The sequence below is a fragment of the Dermacentor variabilis genome, unplaced genomic scaffold, assembly GCF_050947875.1.
Source record: "Dermacentor variabilis isolate Ectoservices unplaced genomic scaffold, ASM5094787v1 scaffold_12, whole genome shotgun sequence".
NCBI classification, from domain to species: Eukaryota; Metazoa; Arthropoda; class Arachnida; order Ixodida; family Ixodidae; genus Dermacentor; species Dermacentor variabilis.
Window position 1 is genome coordinate 36,012,941 of NW_027460280.1, and position 19,859 is coordinate 36,032,799.

At 45.2% G+C, this 19,859-nt stretch overlaps 1 protein-coding gene across 6 annotated transcripts in view; it reads left to right on the forward strand.

The window, feature by feature from the left end:
* The window catches only part of LOC142566134 (myosin light chain kinase, smooth muscle-like), a 237,288-nt gene extending 219,999 nt beyond the window's left edge, over window positions 1-17,289 (forward strand). For all 6 annotated transcript variants that reach the window (XM_075676941.1, XM_075676944.1, XM_075676943.1 and 3 more), the window contains 5 exons: window positions 929-1,109; window positions 3,528-3,688; window positions 11,726-11,878; window positions 13,629-13,755; window positions 15,668-17,289. In XM_075676941.1, coding sequence (XP_075533056.1) covers window positions 929-1,109; window positions 3,528-3,688; window positions 11,726-11,878; window positions 13,629-13,755; window positions 15,668-15,853 — 808 coding nt within the window. In that variant the 3' untranslated portion in view covers window positions 15,854-17,289. The remainder of the gene's footprint in view (window positions 1-928; window positions 1,110-3,527; window positions 3,689-11,725; window positions 11,879-13,628; window positions 13,756-15,667) is intronic.
* The last annotated feature ends 2,570 nt before the right edge of the window (window positions 17,290-19,859 follow it).

Below are 19,859 nucleotides of genomic sequence, written 5' to 3' on the forward strand. Positions count from 1 at the left end.
GCTCCATTTGGGCACTCTTATTATCAGCCCCATTGAGAAGGTCACGCCTTTGGGGAAAGTTAGGCATCTGCAAAGCAGCTTTCCGCATCCCCGATATTACAGTGTAGTCACGCATGAATACAATCGAGTTTCAAGTCGTGCTTCACGGCAATGGGCTATAACCTGTTTGCAAGTTATTATGCATTTGCCTGTTGTACAACAACGTTTCGCATACCTGCGTTGAGGAAAAATATATCAAATTACTGAACGTCTTTTAAAGTATACGTTCGCTGATAATAAGAAACGTGATATTGGAAGCATAACTCGTTTGCAAAAAATATACGGTCCTGTTGCTTCACTCCTGGACACGGGCAAAATTGCTACGTAGAACTTGGTATTTGTTGGGTTTCTTGGAATACTTAGAAAAAGAAATTGAATTCAATTTAATTTAATTTTAACGGATATAAAAGGACTTATGTCAAGACATCTTTCTATTTCCCTGTTCTTCTTTCCGCGGTGTACCTTAAAATGTGGTTAAATTTGTTAAATCATCTGGTTAAACTATGTTCCTTCAATTATTTTCTCCCTCTCTGTCTCTGGAGCTTACGTACAAAGCTAGCACTGCTATGACTGAGAAGGTTGTTATACTGTTACTCTTTAATGAGTGCGTATTTTGGCGTAATGTAGCGTAATTTATGCCGTACATTCGATTCCAGATTAACATAAATTAGCGCTAGTGAGCAGAAATGTTCCTTTGTAAATCATCCACATACTAGGACCCCATTACCGGAAAGCGTGGCATTGGTGCAGTGGTGTTGACCCCTTGGCGATACATCGACGACGCCGAGCCCTCAAGTTGCTATAATTGGAGGGGGTGACCGTTGAGCAAAAGTATCTGGCAGAAAGGCTGGAGGACGAGCACATTCTCAATGGCGGCGCTTTGTTGCAGCGTGTCCGGTGGAGAGCTCTTCGAACGGGTTATAGCCGACGACTTCGTGCTCACGGAGTGGGACTGCGTCCTGTTCCTGAGGCAGATCTGCGCAGGCATGGCCTACATGCACAGCAGACACGTCATCCACCTCGACCTGAAGCCCGAGAACATCCTCTGCCAGAGCCAGGTCGGACACAAGGTGCGGACACAAGCTCCTTTGAGGACCAGGGTTTGACGAAAGGCTCCATCAGTGCGGCATGACTATGCTCCGCCTCTGCGTACAGGAGCATCGTTCGCAATGATGAGAAAAAATATTCACAGATTATTCATGTTTCAACAATGGCACAGGCATGCAGTGCGCCTTTTCAGGCAATATGTTACCGTTCGCCACGGTTCAGCAAGAGTGCCATTGTCTGGATGTGCGAGAGGTTGAAGATGACGGCTCGCCATCAGGTTGATCCCATTGCCGATTATGTGTGCCCGTTAATCTTGTCGCCTCTTGATGAGGAACACTCAGCGATAGCATTCGTCGACATTAGTACTTATACAGGGTGTCCCACATGACTCAAGCCAAGAATTTAAAAAAGAAAGGCGCGTCGGTAGCGAATTGAACCGAACGCGTATTATTCGCAGTAGCCTATGGTAACTGAGACAATATTTTGTTTTCCCTATAACTCACTAATTAATTAAATTTAATTACCCATATTTTTAATTATTGGCTGCGGACCCCAAGTATGATGCGCAGATTTGTAGATCACCTTCAGAAACCACCGATCGAGTTGTTTCCTTTACGATACGTCTCACGTAGTCCTTTTTTCCGGGTTGCAAATAAAGCCCGCGAAATATGAAAAAAGCCACGTGACGGAGCGCTTGCGCAGTGGCATCGTGCTGCCACTTTGGATGGGTTTAAGTGAAAACTGAATTTTCGTTTTATTTGTTTCACCGCGCGATTTGTTGCATGCTCATGAGAGGCCGCAACGCCACGCACATTTGCATAAATTCGAATATCATATTGCGGTGCATCAGCTTTACGGTTGCTGTCGGTGCATAAGCCAGCAGCTACAAACTTGGCGTGTATGAAGGTTTCCTCATCTTGGGTCGGGTGACCCTATGCTCCTCGGTGGAAGCGAGGTGCTCTAACCATTTCCAAAGTCTATTGGGAACGTTTGCCGTGGCTTTTGTACACGTGTTATTTTGCTCACCATGGCAAGAGTCACCAGATATTTTTTTCTAGTTACTCTAACGGTGGTTGGTGAGCAGCGGCCTCACTAACAATAGCGGCGACAGATGCAAAGACCGGTGAAGCCCATTTATACATTGAGCTCTTTGTAGCATATACAGGCGGCTAAAAAAAGGAACGATAATTAGCGGCTGTACCACCCGCCCTGGCGGCGTAGTGGCTCTGGCATTGCACTGCTAAGCCCGGGGCGCGGGATCAGCCACGGCGACGAGGGCGAAATGCAAAAGCGCCCGTGTGCCGCGCATTGGGCGCACGTCAAAGAACCCCACGTGGTCAAAATTTATCCGGAGTCCCGACACTACGGCGTCTCTCGTAATCGCAGTGTAGTTTCGGCATGCAAGACCCAAAAATTTAGTTTTTAAGCAACTGTATTTTATATGTTGTATTGCATTTTTCTCTTTCTTTCTTTCTTTCTTTCTTTCTTTCTTTCTTTCTTTCTTTCTTTCTTTCTTTCTTTCCTTCTTTCTTTTTCTAGAGTTACGCCTTTTATTCCATCCTTCTGATAGACAACGATTGGTCTTATTCCTGTAAGCATATAACAATTTTTAACAAGTTATGGGTATCCGTTTCATACATCCTTTGCGGACTGCAAGAGTGACTTATAAATCCACATTCCATGCTTATAGTGACGCTTATGATAACGTCTGTTGCTCTTCCTTGTGGTGTTCACAGCTTAGTGGACTCACGCCTGTGATACCAGTTGTGTAATGTGTCCTTCACCTCGTTCCTCCCATTATCATCCCCCATTGTGACCCTTTTTCTTCCCCTCTTCCCCTTCCCTTACGTAGAGTAGCAGGCCAGATGCTCCATTATCCGGCCGACCTCTCTACATTTTCCAATCATTAAAATACACAGCTTAGCTTTCTGTAACGTACTTGAAGTCTCCTTGAAGGTCCTGGTCCTAAGTTGTATTCAACTAAGTCAGATGTTCACCGACAGCCTTTTCTTATGCGAATGGTGTCCTTCCCTCGTATCAGTAATCAACGTTGCGTGCGTGCGTGAATGCGTACGTGTGTGTGTGCGCTCATGAATATGCGTGCATTATTAGAATATAACACGAAGCTGCTTGTTTCAAATCCCCTAACTAAACATGCACTTTGTATAGAATCGGTATGAAGGACCTTCGTCTTTTTTCTGCGGAGCTCAAAAAAAAAAAAGAAAGAAATGTACAGCAACTGGACCTGTAGAATTCGCTGTTATTTCATTCGTATGCTCAGTTCCGAGCTGTCGAAACATGATTGTCACAGAATTCAATAAAATGCTGTGGCACGTGCTGTGATATCAATTACATCCCAGCGGTAACAGCGAACTATGCCTGAATGCCGCTCGCTTCTGAGGCAGGCAGCGCTGACGTGTCGGCGGGTCCATTCTGCGCAGATCAAGCTGATCGACTTCGGCCTGGCGCAGCTCTACGAGCCCAACTCTAGCCTCCGCGTGATGTTTGGCACGCCAGAGTTTGTGGCCCCCGAGGTCGTCAGCTACGAGCCGGTCAGCCCTGCCACCGACATGTGGAGCGTCGGCGTCATCTGCTACGTCCTGTGAGTGCCCACGCCTTGCCTTGCTTATAGTGTGTCAGATCGCAAATCGTCGCATTTCTTCAATTTTCGCAAATGAGCTAAAGACGCAACGCTGTAGAAGTGTCCCGTGGCCAAAAATATATATGAACTTCGAGAACCTCGGAGCGTCAGACTTACAGGGCCAAGGTATAATGTCAACATACATCAAAAGGGGAACAACAAGGAAAAACGTGCCACTATTAAAACCCCCGTACTGTTTAGCAGGCCAGAGGGAGAGACAGAAGAAAGGCAAAAAAAAAGAGGTTAACCAGATGCGAGTTTTCGGTTTGCTACCCTGCACTGGGGTAGGGGAAATGGAGGTTAGAAAGAGGAAGAAACAGCATTCCAATTATAGGCGTTCACATATGCCTGTGGATCTCAAGAAGCCCAGTGGCGCTTGGACGGCCTTCTGGTATGATGTTAAGTCTTCGTCTATGTCGTAAAAATTCTTTCCTCCGACAGAGGCTGATTGTTCAACTGGTTGAGCATGACGAAAAGCGATTGTCCCTACACACTGTACTGCGGGCACTGGCGCAGAACGTGACAAATTGTTTCCTCATCGCCGCAACGGGCCCAGGCTGCGGAGCCTGCCATGCCTATATGCGGAACGCGTAGGCATTGGTAAACGCAACGCCCAACTATAGCTTGCACAAAAGGGTCATGTCTTTTCGGAGAAGTCTTGGTTGAAGTCGATGGATTAAGGTTGGATTCAGGGTGTATATACGGGCATGCATAAAATGTGGTTCATTCCACTCTGATGTAATGCATTGGCCTGCAAGCATGCAGCGCATCCTTGCAGCATCTGTCCTAGACAGCGGGATTGATAGGCATCGGTCTTCTACGTGAGCTAAACGAGCAGCTTTATCAGTACATTCATTGCCGATAATACCACAGTGACTTGGCTGCCACTGAAAAACGACTTTCTCAGTCAGCTCGTGTATGACCTCTGTGATTCAGAGTACCAAATGTTCTTGCAGACCGCGCCTTGAGGCGGACAGTATACACTACAGAGCCGTCTTCGAGACGCAGAAAACAGACTATTTGTCTTTTGGTTCGTCATTAATAAAGTGTAGTGCGACTCTAAGCGCTGCGAGTTCCGATGCCATCGACGTTGTCAAGTGAGACGTTTGGAACTTGATAGTGGTGGCTTTTGCTGGAATGACGACAGCTGCGATAGAGCTGTTGTGTATAGGACGAAGCCGCGGGTGTGTATGCGTGCATAGTTCCGGTACTTTTCGTATAATAGGAGTAAGGTAAGGTAACGTACGCCAGCTATTGTCGGGTCGATCGTTGGCTGAGCGAGGCACCAATGAACAGGCCACATTCGCACAATGAGGCATATTACCTCGGAGTCGGAAACATAACGCCGGAAAGCAGGGACAGTCTGTATTCTTCATCCGTTGGCATGTAACGCGGCGCGCTTCACCTTGAATCGGTTCCCCCGTGCGGGCAACTGCATGTTTTCCGCTCCCGTCTTTCATCGCATTTATAACGAAGGATCATCATAGTCTGGTAGTATGTAAACCAAAACAGTATTTCGGGACTTTCTCGATGCCTGGAGCTTGCCTAAGTGCAACAATAATGTACATGTCGACAACACGTAGGTGTGGGCGTGTGCAGAGTAAGAGTTTGCTAATTGGGCTAATGTTGCTCCAGGTACACGAGTAGGTCGTACCATCATTGCAAAGAGGCAAAGTAATGAAAGCAATAAAATGCAGGGTGGATGAGCTGGGCGAAGCAAACTACGCCGAGTGGCCAATTAATGCTGCTGTCACTGAGCCCTATCGTATCTGAAGAAGGAAGGAGGCGGGGAATAGATTTTTCCTCTTGACGGAGATATCGCAGGTATATATAGATACCCTGACGTGAAAGTTGGAAGTAGGGTGGTGATGGCGGCAGTGTTGCGACGAACGGGCTTAGCAAATTTCCTAGGTATACTTTGTGGCGCAAAATACATTTCTTGAAAAGGGACAGAAGACATTCCAAAATAACTGCTTTTTGGGCAAGTTGGTCTTAGATTTCTTAGGTATACGTTGCGGCGCAAAATACATCTCTTGAAAAGGGCTTAGCAAGGCATCGTTAGTTGCCTCGACTCATTGCATTGTTCACGTACGCAAAGCCACGGCACCACTGACTCAGGCGCTGATCACATAGCCCCAACGGGCACGTTTAGCAATGAACTTGAAGTCGAGTTTATTTACATCGCCAAAAAATCAACGATGCGGGTAGGCCCGGGCAAAAAGTGAACACAATCACTTGAGGGACGCCCGAGCCCCCCTGTACAAGGCATACAGCGAAAACGCAAAGTGTAAAAGACATAGTAACGCTCTGGCTATTTAACAAGGGCAAAGACATCTCGTATATACATGAGTTTGTGAACAAAGCATAAGAACAGAAAAAACACAGCATAATAGTAAAAAAAGAAACACAGAACTGCATCGCAGCAAGATAAAATTACACTGGATACATCGCAGTGAGATAAGAAAAGAATACATGAATGTGGCTTTCAAAAAGAAGATATTAGTGAATTAATGCACTTCTCATGTCAACTACTGAACATGTTTCAGGAATTATACCCCTTGACAACAATTTATTCAAAACAGTGGGCATGCTATGTTGGAGCATCTGTTGCCAGTACATTGTACGGGAGAAGGGAATGTGCCAAATTTCTTTCTTGCGAAAGGAGTATTCTGAAAGATTTTGACTGAGGCAGGGTAATTCAAGAAAACTAAGCTGGTTATTTTGGATACAACGCTTATATATTAATGTTAGGTAATATTCGTACACGGTATTAATCGGCAAAATTTGGTAACGAGCAAACAGTTCCTGAGTGTGAGCAAGGTAGTCTACGTTTGCAATGTAGCGTACAGCTTTCTTTTGAAGCATGTATATATATTTTATTAATGTTTGTTTTAGTGGTAGTACCCCAAACCAAGAAACAATAATTTAGGTGGGATACAAAAAGCGCATTGTAAATAATTAATTTTATGTGTTCGGACAGAAAATGTCGAAATTTTGCGGGAATTCTGGTGCACTTTGCCAGTTTACTCATAATGAACTGAACTTCAGTGTCCCAGCTCATGGTCTTGCTACAAATTACGCCTAAAATCTTGAGAGTGTCTACAAACTGGACACGTGAATTGCTTATGTATATATGTATATCGGGTTGAGTGGGAAACCGTCTTGTACTGAATAGAACCGCTTTAGTTTTTTTTGTGTTTAGGAGTAAAGAGTTTGCTTCAGACCATTCCTTAAGTTTATCAAGAGCATTGTTAGTAACAGAAACCAGAGATTGTATGGAACTACCTGTGAAAAATAAATTTGCATCGTCAGCATAAATTACAAATTTCGGCTGGGTAACAGTCAAAACAAGGTCATTTATATATAAAATGAAAAGTAGAGGTCCTAAAATACTACCCTGTGGGACACCAGCAGTAATAGTTTGAAATGGAGATATATGTGGCCCTATTTTAACGCATTGTACACGATGACGTAGGTACGATTTCAGTAGTTCAAGTGGAGTGCCACGTACGCCATAAAGGTCTAATTTTTTAAGTAAGGTATTATGATTAAGGTGATCGAAAGCCTTTGAGAAATCTATAAAGATGCCGATGCACAATTCTTTATTTTCAAAAGCGTTAAGAATAATTTCATTTTGAGACAATAAAGCTGATTCGGTAGATTTACCCCGCAAAAAGCCATGTTGTGCTGTTGATAACAATATAAACCTATTGCAAAATTTCATTAACCGTTTTTCAATAATTTTCTCCAACCATTTCGAAAAAAGCGGTAAAATGGAAATCGGTCGGTAACTTGACATGCTATTTTTATCACCGCTTTTATATAATAATATTACCTTAGATTTCTGCATCTGCTTTGGAAAGGACCTTCTTGATAAGGCAAGGTTATAAATATAAGTTAATACTGGTGCTATTAGAGTGAGGACAAGTTTTACAGGTGAGATTTGAACGCTATCTACATCACAAGACCTGTTGTCCTTAAAGGAAGTAAAAATACTGCACACTTCAGTGTCATCCGTAGGTTCCAAAAATATACTATTGCTATTCCGTCGTATAGTGTTGCAAGCGAAATCTGAACTCAGACCGGTATTTATAATATCTTTGAAAAACGTATTACATTTCTCTGCAAGTGCCACACCCTCAATACGTTCACCTTCAAACCAAAGCTCTGTAACTCCTGACGTAGACTGTGCTCGGTTTAATAATTTATTAACTTTTTTCCAAACTTGTGCGCTACCATCACAGAACTCCCTGTCAAATTCATTGTGCAGAAAGTTTCTTTTTTCGTTTTTGAGAAAAGACGTTACTTTATTGCGGTATTGTTTAAACTTGCCTAGATCAGCAAGGGACTTGGTCCTTATAAATTTCTTGTATAACTGGCCTTTCTTTTTAATCATTCTAAGGAAATCTCGATTTATCCATGGCTTACGACTTCTAGTGGACTTTTTTACTGTTTTCTCAGGGAAATGATCATGGTATACGCGTTTAAAACAGGTGATGAATGCCTCATACGCCGCATCTACAGTCTCAGAAGAAAAGACGTCATCCCAGTTTTGATTTGAAAGAATAGAAAAAAAGGACGCGAGGGTGTCCGGAGTAATATTTTGCACAGTATTCTGCGCTGATAAGTTGTGTTGTTTATTTGTGGCACAGTTCAGGAGCACATAAATGGGATAATGGTCGCTGATAGAGCTGTGTAATACATCTGAAAGTAAGCTACTAGTATTTAGGTTGAAGATAAATACATCAATAAGTGTGGCTGTCTGCATCGTAGCGCGTATAGCCGTCTGAGTCAGTATGCAATTACCACTCGATTCCACAGTTAGTAAAAGAGCTTCCTGCACAGGAGATCGTTTCAGAAGATCAATGTTAAAATCGCCCCCAAGAATTAAATTGAACTTGTCGATTACGTAGCTGAAGAGGCGGTCTAGAAATTCAATAAAGGTACTTATGTCAGCATTAGGGGGTCGGTACGCTACGGAATAAATATAATTTTGTCAAAGTTAAACATTCAACTTCGTTGCATATAAAGGAAAATTCTGAAAGAACTTCACAGTCGAACTTATTTTTAACCAAGATAGCAAGCCCAACCCCCATCCTACGGGATCGATTTACAAAGAAGCTCTGATATCCGTCCGGCTTGTAAATTTCTTCGCCACATGTATACCATGTTTCAGTCAACATGATAACGTCGAACTGGAAACTAAACTTGTCTAGAAATACTGATAACTCATCTTCTTTGTGTCTAGCTGAACGAATGTTAAGGTGTAGGCAAAAAAAGCATACATCGGAGTTGATTTGAATTATGTTGCTGACATCTCGCGGTGACTCGTTAATCATTCAAGATAGACTACTCAGGCAGAAAACCGGAGCAGTTTACACAATCTTTTCTACGTCATGCGCGCTTCGGATGTGCAAGACAGGAGATTTTTCCTCTTTTCGCGCATAGACCTTGCCACCACGTGTGCAAGCAAAGCGCCTGTTTTTCGCCTTTTTTTGCGCGATTGCCATTCCGAGCAACTGTTTCATAGCAGGGCAAAGGTGCTCGTTGATGAACACAGATTCGCTAGACTTGTGGCTAAAGTCACGCGTCGAAAGCTTCAGCTTTCTTGCCTTCTCGAGCACAGTGTCACGCTTAGATCGACATTGAAACTGGACAACAATGTTAGGAGAAACATTCGAGTTTTTCGCTTGAACACGGTGGCAGACGTCAATATCTGACTCCGAAATGGGCTCATTAACAAGTCTGACTCAGGGTGTCAGGAATGCTTTCACCCTGAGTGAAAGGCAAACCCTTCACCTCGAGGTTACATTTTCTAGAGTACTGCTCGGAGGCAGTCATGCGTTGCTCAAGCTGAAACGCCCGCCTTTTAAGGGCCTCGCAGTCCAAAACAAGCTTTTCATTTGTTTTTTTTTTTTGAGAGATCTGTTTTCTTGCACAAGCTCGTCACGTTCCTTCTTTACTTTTTCAAATTCCAAGTTCAAGAATTCGAAACTTGACTTAAGTTCGCAGATTTCTTTGCGTAATTCACGCTCCAACCTTGCCTTAAAGTCATTCATTTCCTTTCTTAGCTCCTCCTAGAACCGAGCAGCATCAGCCATGGTACAACACAGGTAAATGGTTAAGAGAAAAGAAAAAAAAATTGCTAGGAATTTGGCAGCAGTCAAGGCAGCGTAACAAATATTTTGCGTTGAAAGAAATACTGTACGAAAAATGCCAACCTGCAAAGATAGCAGGTGCAGCGATTACGTCGATTGTCCGTGCTGCCTCCGCTGTGCCAAGTGACCATGGCTAGGATGTTCTCGTTAATGCCGCTGCGAGGTTCAGGACCCTGTAAGACCGTGTAGTTTGGACATTGGTGAAGTCATTTCTCTCTGCGAAACTGAAAGTATTCCGATTTGCTTATTACTGCTGCTTTGTCTGTGGTGCTTGTCAAAGATAGGGAGCGGACAGTGCAATGCCCGCTAGCCTCGAACTCTGTGTCGCTATACTCTGCCATGTGCTGTACTAGTGAAAAATGAATTGAAGCTTTGTTGTTCACGTGTTCGCTACGTGTGCTCTGCAAAAACTGCCGCTGCTATGAACTGATCAATTTTTATTAGCCCTTACACTGAGCTAGCCCTTCCATCAGTTCTAATTGAGAACGAAAATTGTTTAGCTTTATTTGTCGTTCGCACTTTGGCAACTCGTACACACAGGGCACTTATGTAAAATGTGGTGCACTGTTACAGTCCAGCAGATGCTCACGCGTCTACGCGGGTGACGATGTTCGTCAGTTATTTTTGAGGTGCTCATGATGTGATGTTGAAAGATGGAGACGGAGAAGCGATCTAATGTCGTTAGATCGTCGGTCACGAAAAAAAAGAACACTCTCAGGTATGTATAAAACTGTGTATCGGTAAACTTCGCGCTGTTTCCGTGTTGTGATACTGGCCTGCGTGTGCTGCACATGCGCGTGCGCTCTTGGACGCTCTTTCGTGTGTCTCCTTTTCGTGCACTCTTCAACGAGGATTAGCCGTCGCCGCTTAGAAGTGCCAACATATTTTTTTAAATTCGCATAATAAAAGTAGTATGTCGCAGTACTGAAAGTCTTCGAATGTTGTCCCTCTGGACCATCCGAGATAAAGAAATCTGCTACTGCAATGTCTGCGATCCAGATCACTGCGTATATATCATATTTATCATCCAACACTGGTCAAGCGTGCCTGGCCATCAACCAGGTTAATATCTCCAGATTCACATTAAAACGAGTGTCTCACTGGTCTTGAATACTTAGTTAACCGTATAGTCCGCTATGCTTCACCTCGTTATTTTGATGAATGTGTTCTAACGTTTTCTTTTGTAGGGCTAGACCTGGCTGCTTTTGTGTCTTAACGCTCCAACGTTATCCTGTACTGAACCGTTGCAATCACGCTACTCATTACATGTGCTGTGTTTCTAGCGGTTGTTTCCATTGTAGAAGGAAGGAAGGCATAGCTAAATAGCATTCACATCCGGTTTTAAGCGACCTGCTTCAGCATTGCTCCCCGCGTGGTTGGGCTTCCATGGCCGTTGTAAAGTTTTTACTGTAGTGGTCGAGCACTAAAAGCTTTGACCATGTATCATAGTGTCAGTGTACTCTGCGCTTTGCTCGTGACACGTGCACTGTGAAATAGGGATTTCGAGGCTGCATATGGGACCTTACTTTTTTTTGTGGCATTCTTGCTCTCAAGCTTCTGTGCGCAGCCGCTCAGTGGCTCGTTCGCTTCGTGCAGCCTTGCGTCAGCGTTCCTTTCGTAACGCCATAAACCGCACGTAAGAAGCGACGCCCGTGTCTGGCCTTCCGCCGCCTACCTTCCTTTTCTTTGCCGTAACGCGGCCGGCTAAATCGCCTTGCTGTCGTTACTATCCCATCTGCTCAGCGCCGGCAACATTACCGCGATATTGTGGCGCGCTGACCGCGTGATCTGCGCACCGCCCCCGTGCGCGGTCGCGTGAGAACCCTCCCTTGCCCTGCAGACTTTCCGGGTTGTCACCGTTCATGGGCGACTCGGATACGGATACCTTCAACAATATCGTCAGGGTGGACTTCGACTTCGACGACCCAGTCTTCGAGACCATCTCTGCCGTGGCCAAGGATTTCATGTGCCAACTCATCCTAAAGAACCCCAGGCATGTGTTCCCCAAGCTTTCAGTCGCGTTTTTGCATTTGCGCTGAGATTGCCTTGTCCAAATAGTGAGACAGGAGCTTGTCTTGAGAAAGTTATCTGGGAATGCTGTCTTCTTATAAAAATATACTTACTCCATAGATATACTGTATACATATTGTAAAGTGCTTAGCTTTTTCTAGAGCGTTCGTTTGGCTTTGTGGTCTGTAAATGGTCTCTAGACAAATGTTAAGTATTCTGTAGATAAACTGTCAAAAAGTCTATTTACTTGGGTGAATTTGTGTTCATACGCTTTCGAATGGGTTGCTTGCTAAAAGTCTACGGTCGTTAGTCGACAAAAAGTGTAAGGCTATAAGTCCGCATGATCTTCTAGAAAACTTCAATTTTTCTGAGAGTTACCTGAAAAAAATAAAACTGAGCGCAGTCATCATAACATGTTAGCGCTTTAGACAGCCCAGCTTGCTTTAGACTAATCCTGAGGCACCATTTGTGTGCACGTTGAGCATTTCGTGGCTGATTTCAGACGGCACTATAGCTTTAACCTAGTGCATATGTATCGGCTAAGTCCTATTCCCGTCTTCTTCCCGCCTGTTATGTGAGGAGTTGTAGCTCTAGAAATGGCATTCTCCGGGGACTATTCCGCATTCTGCCGCCTCTTATAGAATTTCAGAAAATGGAATGCTGAATTCCCGCAAGTTTCCGCATTGTGCGTAATAGCAGAGTCCTTCTGGTAATAGCATCAGCAAGGCCGGTTCGGGGGAGGGAGCGACAGGGGGCATAATGAATTGGCATTTCCTGAAATTTGGCGCTCATGTGGCTGTGTAGCGAGGGGAAATCCTTAATGAGCAAGCTGTCACTTGGCACCACATGCACGGTCCACTTAATCGAATTATTTGTTGGAAGAAAGACCTCCTCTCGAGTTTATCGGGACCTTGCTTCTAAAGAGAACGTAATATTCACACATCAGGTGCTGCGGTCTTGAGTTAAAAGTTAACCCGTTTGGTGGGGCCGTTTGCCTACGAGTACAGTTGTCAGTACTCTTGCTCTGTTGTCGTAAGTGATTAAACGCAACTAGGCGCAATAGCTACTCCTTCGCATATTCATAATTGGAATCAAGTGCGTTCATCTTTGCAGAATAGGAAACACATTCACACGGCTTTTCATTCGTAAAAGCTGTTCGGGACTGGCCGGCCTCTTTCGTTAATAGATCACGACTTGCCGATACGTATGTTTCTCCGAACTCTTTCATCGTACGAACTGCTTTGTTAATATGAGTTCAACAGTTCATCCATCATCAGAGTAGCAGGCTACATGGACGCTGTTCCTTCTGTATAGCTTGTTGTTAGATGAATGGAACAGCGCCTATGTTCATCCGTTCTTCTTGTGCCCCCCCCTCCCCCTCCCGTTTGGTCTGTGTTATAGGAAAAATTCTACGCAGCTAAGCAAGGAAAAAGTAATTAATAGTAATTCTCGAGTTGCAAAGCTATTTGCTATCGGATGTACGGGATTAACTTCTGTCATATTACTAGATTCGTATGATTAATTGTGTACCATGCCCACAAAGGAATGTGAGCTAACGTATAGTGGCATCACGGTAGATTAGGTTCAGGCGAATTCTAATGGCTTATATACTTTGATGCAGTAAGTGTTTAAACTGAAGTAGAGGCTGATTCGGTTTCAAAACGTCTATTTAAATTCGTTTCTCGTACTTGCCCTGCTTGGCTGCCGTCCTCTGAAAATACCCTTCTTCGCAGAAAACGGATGTCTGCGGAACAGTGTCTGGAGCACGAGTGGCTGTGTGTAGTGCCCAAGCGCGGCGCCAGCTCGTTGCCGCTGCCCACGGACAAGCTCAAGAAGTTCGTCGTCCGCAGGAAGTGGCTGGTGCGGCCATTTTCTTCCCTTATTTTATCGTAGCTTCCCATAACGCTGGCGACTCTACACCATGCAGTGAACGGTATCCTACTTTTACTGCTGTTGCGCGAGCAGGCACAACAGCAGTAAGCTGTTGGCAGATATGATGCTTGACGATACCTAAGTCATGAAGTATAGTTCTCCCATTGCAGATGATGTATGATGATGATGATGATGATGATGATGTATGTAAGAAATCGGTGTGACGTTCACGAACTTTGTTATTCGTAAGAACTATTCGTCGTCTCTCTCTCCTCGCAGGCTCATTCTTACGAGCCGTTCCTGCGCGTAAGCGTTCTATGAATCCTGGCTGCATTCATACCATGTCGGGATGTAGCCTAATTGTTCTCAGTGTACTGTAGATGCGCTCGAATGTGGAAGAGTTTCATAGCCACAAGCCAGAATCATATCTCTTAAGTGGTCCCTGGCGTTTTGTGGTCGCTCTAGCGCAAAGTTCTGCGCACAAACATTGCCCACTGTTGCTGCATCGACAAGTACAGGTTCTCGCAGAGCGTTGCACTTGAACTGTTTTATGCGCTTACGACACACAACAAGACATGGTCCTGCAGCAACGTTTGTGATCAAGGTGCAAAGCATATTCAGTGCTTACAATGCCCCCAGTCGTGTTTCGTCTGGAGAACTATACGAAACAGCGAGCCTAAACAATGAAAGTTTCAACTTTAGAGGTAAGCACAAGGTCGCGAGATCAAATCCCGGCCGCGGAGGACGCATTTAAACGGGGGTGAAATGCAAAAACGCCCATGGTCCCGTGCATTGGAGACACATTAAAGATCCCCAGGTGGTTGAAATTAATCCAGAGTCCCCCAGTGCGGCGTAAATCATAATCAAATTGTGGCTTTGGCGCATAAAACCTCAGAATTCAATTCAACTTCAGAGGTGTAGCGAAGAGGGACGTTCACCACTTCCCATCTCATAATTGCCGTCTAGGATGCATAGAAAGTACGGTCTGCGCTGCATTATCATTGTTCCGCGTTCAGGCTGCGCAAATCGTAAATATATCACCAGGCTACCCTCCAACCCACTTTTATTGTTCCTTTTTACTAACAGTGCAGTGTCCAGCACTTACTGCGAATACGACGTCACATACGCGTACTATCAGGAACAACCTGGCCACCAAATAAGCTGTTACTGAACTGCGTAGCTTGGTTGTATGAACGCACTGAGGTCGAATCGATGTTTGTTATCGTATGTAGTGACGCCCTCTGCAAACCGACACCCCCACAAATGATAAACATCTATAATAGATTCGTAACATGTTGAGGAAGCGCGGCGATGCCATTTGGTTGTCGTTCTTAATTCTGTCAGTACTTCAAGGTGCACTGTCCAGTGCACCTTAGATGCTCCAGAGCATCTATGGGCAGAGTAGTATTGTGAAAATCCTAGTAGCTTACCAGTTTGCACACGAAGAGGGATCTATTATCCTGTGATGGATCAAGCCACATTGGATTTTGTACAATTCTATAAGATTTGTCGCCCGACTGTTAAATTTGTTAACCTCGTTATCTTGCTTAGAGAGTTCCGCTAATTGCGCCGCAATCTCAGCGGTTTGGTGTTAGAATTACTTTCTTGGTGTCACGATTAACTGCGGGCGAATAAGGGAAGGCCTCATGCAGGCTGGAACTCAGCCTGGGCCTCTTGTTCGCCCACTGTTTGATTGATGCAAGTCTCCACCTTCATTCGAAACCTTTGTAGTCTTCCGTGGTGTCACGTAATTCCATTCAATGCTCAAACTTGCGGTAATACACGAAGGCTTCCATAGCACCTTCGTGCGTGACGTAGTCTTTTGCACTACGGAGTTAGTAACCGTTCATATTGTAAAGTCTGGTCTTGTTTGACTCCGATGACTCCTCGCGTTTTACAGAAGAGCGGCAACGCACTGAAGGCGCTGAGCCGCATGACGAACTTGAGCGGCCAGCGACCGGCGGCTCAAGGTGACGAGGCATCCGTCCTGCTCGCCTGTGAGGAAGACGCGCCGGTCTCGCCGCCGCCTTCCGACACGTCACCCGCCACTGTAGAAGAGGAAGAATCCAGTGCAGGTGGTAACTGAGCGTCCACCACTACGTCGCACAGGGCTTTAAAACACAGCCCTTTCTGAAGAACCTTCGCGCGCACCAAAAAAACTGTGTCCCGCCATTGTTTGCCCTCCTTTTGCCATTGCCTCTGTAACGGTGAATCACACTCAATGCATAACACTGTCTTTAAGTACTGTCTAAGTGTGTCATGTTGCATGCGCCTATGAATCTTGTTGTCGTTTGCTCACCTTTCCCTACTTACCGCGTGCGAATAACTTCGTCTCCTGTGATTATGCTCGGGCCGTGAAAATGAACAGTTCCTCAGAGGTTGACCAAATTTTATTCGTACGTATGCAGAAAGCCGATGATATCTTGCAGGAAGTACAATGTTTCATTTTTGTCTGAATTTTTTTTCTCTTGTTATATTTATGGCTGTAAGCTTATTGAAGAGTAAATAAATTCTTCGGATAGGTGTTTGCATTGAATCTCCGCCCCCCCTCCCCCCGCAAGAAAAAAGCATACAGTAAACATTACTACAGCACCTCCAAGGGCTTTTTCCCCCGTTTAGTTGGGTTGCTATTATTGGTGTGTTGCAATAATCAGAGTCGGGAATGAACAATACTTTTTTGTCAAAGTAGCCTGATTACACGGTATCATGAACGTCTGCTCCTCCCTAATCAACGCACTCCGTTTCTAGATCATGAGCGCATTTTGCGCGGGTGAGTTGCATCTATATAATATACGCGGGTGACTGTACAGTTCTCGCGCATTTGTTCCTATCTCCATACCCTTCTGCCGCACAATGGATTATGAGATGAAACCCAATTATCATTGAAGCTGTGTCTTTTTGTGGGGCATCCCTGCATAGGTAATGGAGTACGTATGATCGGCAAGTATAGTGTAGTTTTTTTCTTCTCTTTATTGTGTGTCGGAGGGGAGAGGGCATTCCGGTTGAGACCAAATCTGTTTTAATGAGAATAGCATTCCTAACATTGCCAGACCAGTTTTCTTTCCGGGTTACGTGGGCCACTGGCTACGTGCCGCTCTTCAATGAACGCCTTTGACGCCAAGTTGGGCCACTGTTGCTTTGTGTGTGCCTGCTGTACCTGCGAGAAAGACAATCAAATGGAGGGATACTTAGAAAAGCATCGATAACCGGCCACTTTCTGAAAGCCTTCTTTTAGATCTATGGTCAAAATACTCCTTGTGTCAGGCTATGAAGGCCCTTGTGGGTTTTTTAAGAGGCATTGAACTGGATATACGATTGTTATCATTGTTTCCGATGAATTTTTTGTTCATGCTCTTTCTTTTCATATCAACATCTTTGCTTTCTGCCTTCAATTTGTGTTCCCCTTTTCCCTTCCCCAGCGCTGAGTACCAGGCTAGAACATGGTAGTTCAGGCCGACCTCTCAGTTCTTCTTTCATAATAAATCTCTTGCGCTCTCTCCCAATAAACATCTTTGACGCCAACTTGGGTCACTGGATATTTGCCAATGGGTATGTCCCACTCTTCATAATACTCACCATAGAATACTTTATTTCATTTATTGTAGCCCTAAAGGCCCGAAAGCATTGCATAGTGCGGGGGCTGTGAAAATATTGGGTCACATATACGAAATAAAACTCCAATAACACAAGAGAAACAGCGTAGGATAATAAAGAGGCAGGACATAGGTAATCAAGCAGTGGTAGCTTTTCAACAGAGAGAACGTTACCCCCATTCCTCGGAATATCCACCCCGAGTACGAGGGCAGAGGGCGGGATAAGGCTAAAGCCCTCCTGAAAGAGGCCGGCGCAGGCGCCCGGAGTTGCTGTTTCGTCGATGCAGCCTGGTACCCAGTCGGAAAGGCGTTCGCTACAGTCAGCATCGATCAAGAAGACAAAATCACAAACTCCTCGACGGTCCGGACGACGGCGGCCGAGGTTGCGGAACAGGTCGCAATAGCGTTTGCCCTGCTGGACGACGGGAGAACGACGATATACAATGACTCGAGATCCGCGGTCCGAGCATTCGCCAAGGCCACCGTCTTGAAACCTGTCTTGTGGATCCTAAGGGACGAGGAAATCAAGCAACACACGATCGTCTGGTTCTCTGCTCACATGGGACGTATCAATGGCGCCCTGTCAAACCTCAACTATTCGGTCCACAGAGCTGCGCGAGGAGTCGTTGACCGCGTAGCTACCGGGTGGCTCGGCGCTGAGGTTCCGGACAATAGGGATCCCCCTGCCTCGTACAAAGAACTCGCAAAATACATTTATCTGGGGAGACGGAAGTATCCGTCGCCGCACAGTAAATTGAACAGGCCTCCGGCATTGACATTCAGACTCTTGCAAGTCGGGGCATGCCCTAGCCCCGCACTCTTACACCGGATCTATCCCAAAATTCAGACGTCAAACACTTGCGCGCTTTGCCCAGACTTTGCCAAATTAGAACACATGCTCTGGCGGTGCCCAGCGTTACGGGATGACGAAGACATTACGTCGTCCAAGTGGGAGGGTGCCCTACACAGTTCCGATTTTCAGCACAACTATGGGCAGTCCAACGGGCCCGCGACGTGGCGGAGAGGCTAGGTCTTTCTGTCTCGACGTGGGAGCGGCCCGCTACATGCTAGGACCCGTTCCGATGGACCTCAATAAAGTTTTTCCATACATGCTAACACCAAGCGATGTTGACGATGATTTGATGAGATACAGCAGATATATTGTTTTATGTGATTATTCTGAACAGTTGCTGTAAAGTGGCAGTCTGTACAAGAGGCTGTGCTCCTAGGGTTATTGTATATGAAAAATAAAGAATCCGTCATCGCTGACGTGCGTCAGCGAATGTGCGTTATCGGGTTACTTATAAAGTCGGGAAGATGATATTCATGGTGGTTTCAGTAAGGTGTGTCTTGATTGTAGATTGTATTAAAAGAAGTTTGATGGAGGCAGAGGTGGGAGGTGACGCAATGGTAATGAAGAGATGGCAGATCTGATACGGTGCTTCAGCGCAGTTCACTATTGGGTTATGTTCAGAAGTGATAAATCGTGCGGCGCGGAGTGGTGCTGCTTCTAGTGTGTTAAGGTATGTTTGCGAGGTATGCCATATGGCGGAAGCATACTCAAGCGTAGGGAAAATGTACGTCTAATCTGCGAGCTTTCTTATTTCTGCTAGTGCAAGCTGCAAGTTCCGTCGCAGGTAACCTAGCGTGCGAGAAGCTGCCGAGCAAATTATTTCGATATGAGTTGCCGATGATGAGTTGCCCGCTTGAAGGCGTACATTTGTTGCAGTTGGAATATTTTGGTTACCTTTGTTGTTTCATTGCGTAATTCCGTAGAGGACAGAGCCGACCACTAGCACATCTGTAGGGATAGTCTACAGATACGTATGAGGCGACTGGTTATGTGGGTGCGGTCATGTTTTGAGCTATTCGGCAGTGCAGCAGTAACAACCTCGGTCATCAAAGTCCGGCAGGAGTCACCAAGAATGCATCTTTGATATAAGCACAGGTGCCATCAATAAACACCGCATAAATTTCCAAACCCCGCAAACGCGTGAAAACTGCGCTGTAGTACAAATTGTCTTGCGTTTCATTGCACTTTGTATGCTTGGCAGGACTTTACAGAGTTTGGTTCTATGCGCCGCCGGCATCTGTCGCCTTGAACCCTTTAAGCGTCACTGACGTATCAGTACATTTCTGCGTTCCTGTCCCATCATGTTCCTTTTTGACATTCGTTTTGTCAGATAGGAATCACCAAGACAGCCTTTGCCGTTACCCGTGTCATACGTTTTTTTTTCATTTCTACACAATGGAAAATAAACCGTTGTTTCTTTTATAATGTTCGAGAAAAAATTCCCGATGCTGGGGTAGCGTCACCTCCCAAAAGACCTGACACTGAAAGGGTCAATATACATACATAGGAAATATTTCTACAGCAATACGGCATTTCCCACAAGCACCGTGATTACGCTAATTCCTCTTCCAGTAATGTAGCGCTCATAGTCGATAAGCCAGAACTTCGAACACCTCTTGAGGCAGTGTCAGTACGAACTATTCGAT